The 7,293-nt window shown below is 34.4% G+C and overlaps 1 protein-coding gene across 1 annotated transcript; it reads right to left on the bottom strand.

Annotated features, from left to right (window-relative positions):
- Window positions 1–2,381: 2,381 nt before the first annotated feature.
- LOC105340124 (chitin deacetylase 7) lies at window positions 2,382–4,420 on the bottom strand. Its single transcript, XM_011446014.4, has 2 exons — window positions 2,702–4,420; window positions 2,382–2,543 (listed from the first exon to the last, which is right to left on the bottom strand). The coding sequence occupies exons 1-2, from the start codon at window positions 4,041–4,043 to the stop codon at window positions 2,524–2,526; spliced, it is 1,362 nt and encodes a 453-aa protein (XP_011444316.3). The 5' UTR covers window positions 4,044–4,420; the 3' UTR covers window positions 2,382–2,523.
- Window positions 4,421–7,293: the final 2,873 nt, after the last annotated feature.

A 7,293-nucleotide genomic window follows, 5' to 3' on the forward strand; every position in this document is an offset into this window, starting at 1 on the left:
TCGATGACGCCATTAAAATGAACTAATTGAGAATTAAAATGATTTTTCAAAAAACTTGGCGTTTAACACTGATTTTTGAAAAACACGTGACCTATAAGGTATCGATCATTGTCAGTAAGAGAATATGTTTACAAACCTTGTGATCCAAACTGGGATTTGTATTGGATCGTTTTCTGGTAGAAAATGGTTTTATTCTCCAAATCTTTAAACTGATAATACGTTATTAAAAAAATAATCAGCTGAAATCAACTAAGACGATTAAAAATGAATATTCTTCACGAATAATGACTGATAAATGCTATTCTATATTTTGACGTGTGTTTTTGTTTTCGATTTAAACACAATATATTTAGCCTTTATTCCCAATTTTAATATCAAACTAAGTTCGTAAAAAACAAAATAGGCTTTAATTTTGCCGAGTAATGCTTCGTCATTTTAAATTTACAATTTTATTTCCAACCAATATTATAACCCAATCAATAACAAACCACCAGAGTTGTTAGATCAATCTAAATGACTAGTGTAGTACAATTAATGTTCCCATAGTCTCGATATTTAAAACAATTTCAATAAAAATCGACCCCGGACAAATGGCTTACAACTTTACGTTTTGCAAATGAAGTAACCGTCACGGTGTTTCAATATTAATCTAATATTAATTTTAAGCATAATGATAATTTAATTGGTATGGAATGTAAATTTTAATTGTAAGAGTTTCAAATATAACTTTCCTAGATTATATGGGAGAAGACAGTCAAAAATTGTCGGTAGTCTTGCCCGGTGGTTTTGGCTAATGACTTACACACAGAAGAACAAATTACACATGTCAGACAATCTGGCATGTTGACATTACTAGTTGGCAAAATACAGCTGATATTTTTTATTAATTTGTGTCGGAGACAAGTGATGACTGTGTATTTTGGTAACTCTCTAATATCTTCTGTAAATCCTAGTCTGTTAATTTTTCAAGAAATGGTGATATAATCTTCAATTTGAAATGTAAATCGTATTTCCGTGTAATTTCTGTTAGGGAATTGTTAGAATATTAATCCAAAATGTGCCAGCCTCTTAGAGTACTGATTTAGGGTTTATAGCCAAAGTCGCGAAAGAGACCCAAATGTGTTGACTTCTGGAATCATAAATCTCAATAGCAATTATTAAATAGTTGTTTTGTTGACATTTATAAGAGTTTTAAATCAAAGTAATTAGCCTTTGACCTATACGTGATATACTGAGTACAAATTGTTCGATATTGACAAGTTGACAAGTTATGTAATGGTAATGGAACTTCCAACATATCATTATAGACGAATTAATGTAATTTATGTTGAACGTTTGTTGTCCTTTCTCGGCATCTTGTAAGTGATCAAGCTAAGTGATAAACTAGATGCTATAGTTGCAAATATAAAGAAAAAGAGGTTTCATTCGGGGTTTGTTTTTTTTAAATTTTATTTCATACAACCCACATTTGGCACTTCATTACAAAGTGTACTTCGGTATCAGTAGATAACAGTAACACTCACATCTACTACTCGCTCAGTATCTAAATATACCAGTACTTTGGCACGTAGACATATTTTGCTTATTTTGACATCAAGATCATAAAACAAAGACATTTTGCATGACGTTGTGTAAAAATGCGTCGTGTTAATTTAAAATATTTAGCATTTTGCATGACTGCAGCTCTTATTTTTGGAATTCAGTGATTCTCATAGTCGTCCTAATAATAAAAAATACATCTTTAATAAATTGTGTACACCAAAAAGGTACAATATTGCAGATAAACATCCCAAACGTAAACCAACTTCCATAAATTATAAATAAAGACTGAAATCTCACATCAATCACACACAATCTAGGCAAATCAGTCACTGTCCGTCAACTAACTCACAAAGAGCAAGGGACTATGCTTTTTGTCCACCTATTTTCAGAATCGTATAGAGCAGCTGACACCGTATACTAGCCCATGTGTATGTAAACAAGTCATTTTTCACTCAGAAAAAAAATGAAAGCACTAATGGTCCGCCACTCGTGACAGTCAGCTCATATTCACTACATTTTGCAGAGAACTAAAGTAATCTTACTGTCTTTAGTTTGGTTATCCTTCATCGAATTTGAGAAGCTGATGGTATAAATTGTGTCCAAGAGAACAACGGTTTGTTCCCAAATTCTCTTTGTTGTTTTAGAAATGATTCTTCCTCGTTCTTCCTGAGTTCCTCTCTCTGTTGTTTAAGCTGCTGTTCTTCCCTGATTCTTTGCTGTTCCAGGATGAGGCGATGTCTCCTCTGCTGCTCTATGATTTCCCTTTCTCGGAATAAATTGATCCTAGAGTTGACCCTGGGTGGGCTTGGTTTATATGTAGTTGTTGGAGATTCCGTGGTTGTTGGCATTGGTGATGTTAATTCTGTTGAAGGAGGCTTTGTTGATTCAGAATAAGCAACTTTATATTTAAAGTCATGCACATATGGTATAGGTTTGTTCCACCAAGGTGAATTACTTCGAAGAGCTGCTTCAGGTATTCGTCTAGATCCCAGCTGACTTTGCTGCCAAAAGGGAACAAATTGTGTTTGTATACTAGATACTTGTCTCTGAGGTGAACGATCTAATTTTTGCTTCCTATTTGAAAGCTTCAGATTTGTAGAAGGATTTTGTTTTAAATTGTGCTCCCCCGTTGGGCTTTTTACTTTAGCAGATGACTTACTTGCCAAAGCCTTATCTGTTTTAACTGGTTCCTGAACTGTTTCTTCCAATGTGTTTTCAAGGACGTGTGCGTTTGGGATTTCTTGTGTAAAAGGACTTCGGTGAATGTTACCGTTGCTTTGTGGTCTTCTAGGGGGAGACCACCATGGTCTGTTTACAAAATTAGAGGTCTGTTGCAATAACTGTAATTCTCGTTGTTTCCTCAATTCAATTTCCTTGCGCATTTCTGCAATTTGTCGAAGTCGTTGCTGAATATACATCTGCTGAAGTTCTGCATGAGAGAGTCCCATTCCTTGTCTGTTGTTTGACGTTGCTTTGTCTGACTCTTGTCTGGCTTTCAAGTGATCGCATTTCCATGGTTCAAAAGCATGGAGCTCTCCAAGCGGGGTTGGGTTTTGAAGCCATTTGATTGTTTTGTCTACAGATACAATATACACATCGTCCATTTTGAGTAAAGTATTGATGAATCGGTCCATGGCATTCAGCCTGTCTGCAATGTAAAACCAAGATGAATGCATATTGATACCAAATGGAACACGTGAGGTAGTATAGTAGCTGTTGAAGTTGTCCATTAGGAACTGGTAGGCGGAAGCTTCATTGGGTGGTGGATTATTACAACCGTCCACGTAAACACAGTCGTATTTGTGCTTGTAGTCCATCAGAGAAACGACGGGTACCTCCCAGAATCCAGCATGGTGTCTCTTAGGACAAGGTTTGACTTTGCAATCATAAGGCCAGCCGAAATCAAGCGTGAATGGTGTGGGAGCTTTATCAGACAATTTTCTTTTGCTGTATGTTAATGTGGCATCATACACGTACCCAAGTTCTTTGAGTTTATCGGGCTGCATGTCGCCAATGGGCTCCAAAAACGGACTTCTCCACCCAACTATCTCGTTTTCGGGTATACCACCTAATTTAGCGAGGTTCCTCTTTTGTTTCTTTGCCTCTTCCATGAAGTTTGAGGTTGACATATGACTATGTGTTACGCTGTGAGATGCAATTTCCATACCTCTCTTATAGAAGTCGTTCACGTTCCGATAGATGGTGTCTTGGTGTGATATAAACAAGGTCATAGATATAGGACATCCATTCGGGTTCATTCGGGTCTCGTTGAAAAGTTTCCGGTAAAACTTGGATGCAGCATCAGTCAATGCATCGTCAAACGTGAAAAAGACTATTTGAGGGGTTTCTGTTAAAGGAATCGGTAGGTTAAGTTCATCCCGGCAACAGAAGCAGTTAGGGGGTTTACATGACTGGTCATTCTGACACTTCACACAGGGACTTATAAGCTCCACAACAGATAATGTCCCACAAAGAGCGACGAAGAACAGCACAGTCTTCATTATCAGAGACAAGAATTTTTCTCTGCTAATTCAAAATTTTGAGTTCTAAGAGATTTTGTCACAATATTCGCACTATACTATAATAATGGGCTTGATGTAGCTCCTTGTTTTATTCCAGAGTCGACGAAGAAAACCAGAGTGAAGGGAATATGAGAAAAGGATCTAAGCTATATATCTATATATAAAATCTTAGATCCACACTGCCCACCTTTCCCTTTGGACGTCGAGAAGGAAAAACACAAGAATATATTCGGCTGTCACCGGTAGTCAAGTTATATAGAAGGCAGGGCACTTGTCAAACAAGGCGCTTCAAATATGAATGATAATTCTCTATGCCTAGCGGCGCGCTATATCCTGCCCTAATGTAAAATGAAGACAAACGGATTTCTCGTCACATTTTATAACGATGCATTGCTATTACTTTTGCGAATTTCCTTTAAAAATTTCTTAATCTCTTGCCGTTCTACTCGAGTTAAAAAGTTATTATTTTTTTGGCAATGAATACAAGGTTTTGTTATTTGTTAAATTGACACGTCGGAAATGAATAATTCATCATCTATTTTAGTAAAGGTACTGAGGATCAAACAAAAAGTTTCCGCTGATGTGGTTTATGACAAAAAAATAGATTGAGTAGAATGTCGTAAAATATTGAAACACAGGTTGTCGTAAACACAATAATCCAATCAATGAAAATATTGTTTTCGTCTCAATTGTTACATTGGAATTTTGATAGTGTGCGTTTTTTGCAGTCAGATATGATTAAAATTTAAAAGGATAGGAAGTCTGTAATAAACTTAACTGTTTTCTTTCAATTAAAATAATTCCTACGTATTTGCATTTTTATTAGTATTTAACATAAAAGATTGAATTATTAAATCTCGAGCACCTGTTACAATGCTAGAAATACAATGAAGTACTTTGTAATTAAAAGACAAGTCCTGAGATGCACCACAATTCTCCCCATCCCGTTTTATTTTTTGAATGTTAGCTATTTTGGTTTTTATAAAACCATTAATTTGTATGTTTTACAAGACACAAAATGTTGAAGTTTTTTTTTTAAATTTTATTCAATTACCTGTAATCTACCGATAAACGAAATAATGGGGTCGTTTAGTATGAAGAGCGTTTTGCTATTGTAGTTGGGTTTTTTCCTTCTTCTCTTTATTTTTTCTTAATTTTCTTGTTACGAATGATACTTCTGAATGAGACTTCTCTGCTTGTTTACTTGAGATACCGGGTTGATGTAAGATCTGAAGCGATGAGATGATTAAAAAAATATTATCATCTTTTCTTTGATGTGCATGTACATGAACTGTAATATTCAGAAAACCAAGTCCATAAAAAGGGGTTTCCTAAATTCGTATTACATGAACTTCTATATGAAATAAAAATCCATATCTTTTGTCATCGGATTTCTCTTTTTTCCCCCCATTTCTCTTAAAACTATCATATTTTATCCCCCTCTACCTGTATTGGTTTAAAAATGGGTTCTGATATACAATGTACAAGTCATATCTGATTCATTAAACAGCCCCAAAATGGATTCTGTTCAGGCAAAGTCATAAAGAAAAGGATGTCGGTATTCAGGAGCAAATGTCAAACGTACGTATTCTCTCTCATCAAAACCTTGACCTCTTGTTGTCTTATTTACATCTTTGACGTCACACAGGTTGAAAGGCTAATTGTATATTGATGGAATGGATATATGATAAACCAACCTTTATTATACATGTAGATAAAACCAACGACACGCCGTACATATTGACCTTGGACCCTGGGATTTATTAAACATGTATCTATTGTTTTCTTGATTATATACGGAACTCTAGGTGTCCACCCCCCCCCTTGCACTCCCCCACCAATTCTAGGCATCCTCGTCCTCTTTTTGATACACACAAAGTTTCCCCATATTACATTTTTTATTCCTATCATTTTTTTTTACAATCAACGGAACTTCGAATGTGAGCAAAAAAATATTCACATACTTTGACACTAAACGCGCATCTTACGTTTTGTTTATGTACTTGTTTGACAAAAATCGTTGCCCCCCCCCCAAAAAAAAAAAAGAAAAAAAAGAGAGACCGTCCAAATAATATTCTCGTAAACCGACGCCAAGGCTTAAATTTGTGTTTTGATTCTTTTTTTAATTGCTCAAGATAGGTTTTGGATTTAAAAAAAAATAAAATGAATGTTTTGTAAGCAGTGTATATCGCTATATTTCCTGCGGTTTTTTTTTCAAATGTTAAAGAATATTAAATATCAAACCAAATCAATAGTATTGAACTCAAAAAAGTACATTGTGTATTTTTAAATTGCTCAACAACAATATTTCTCTGTCTTACAATCTTACAAAACCTGGCATAAAACTTACGTAGACTGTTATGACATTAATACTTGTTTCAATTTTTGTAACAAGTAAATGTGACGGAAATTGCCTTGTACCTGTCAAACGGTTTCTTTCAATTTTTTGAATTAAACAAAGCTATGTACCTGATTTTTGTATTGTTTATTTTTTATTTAATGTATGTATTGTGTTTGTTAACGGTTTTGATATTTTTACGAATCCACCTTAAAATTACATGACTTTCAACATCGACTTCAAAGTTATGAGATTGGTCTTATTGTTTCTAAGGTTCATTATGTTTTAAAATGAGATCCGCTGCTTCACTGTTTGGAGGGAGTAGAATAACGTTTTAGATGGAAACTCTAATACTTCTTTTTTTTCATACGTACCAGAACTTAGCAAATACATTTGTGAATGCAGTTTAAACGCTTGTTTTATAACTGACCATATTGGTAAAAGAAACTTTTTACAGGACTTCAAAATGTAGTCAGTATCTTTTAAGTTTCAAATAATATCATTTTCATATCTTTCTTATTGTGTAAAATAAAAACACACAAAAATACACAAGATATTTGGTAAAAAGTTTTAAGAATTTTTGGAATTGATGAACACTCTAAAAATACGTCATGTACACTTACGTTAAAAACCGGAAGTTCACTTCTCTTTTTATATGTTAATGATCTAATAACTCCAATCCAGTAGTTTGTAATAAGACATTTATATAACTCAAGGGGAAAGACGGAAACAAAAAGTGGAAATAAACGAGTGAAAACTACACGGAGATCAAACAGCCATAGCATTGCCATCAATCATAAAAAGTGCATTATCAGGTTCCAGAGTCGTCTGTGGGACTTCAATAAAACCTCTGGGACAGGAACATGCTTTGAATTTTAATTAGATGGAAAA

This window comes from Magallana gigas, chromosome 6 (genome assembly GCF_963853765.1).
Source record: "Magallana gigas chromosome 6, xbMagGiga1.1, whole genome shotgun sequence".
Classification (NCBI taxonomy): Eukaryota; Metazoa; Mollusca; class Bivalvia; order Ostreida; family Ostreidae; genus Magallana; species Magallana gigas.

Bases quoted from the DNA above. Each gene is read 5' to 3' on its own strand.
- LOC105340124 (XM_011446014.4), bottom strand. From the start codon at position 4,043: ATGAAGACTGTGCTGTTCTTCGTCGCTCTTTGTGGGACATTATCTGTT. The intron at 2,544-2,701 runs GTAAGTCATCTG...CCCTTTTGGCAG, and splicing joins AACAGATAAGGCTTTGGCAA to CAAAGTCAGCTGGGATCTAG.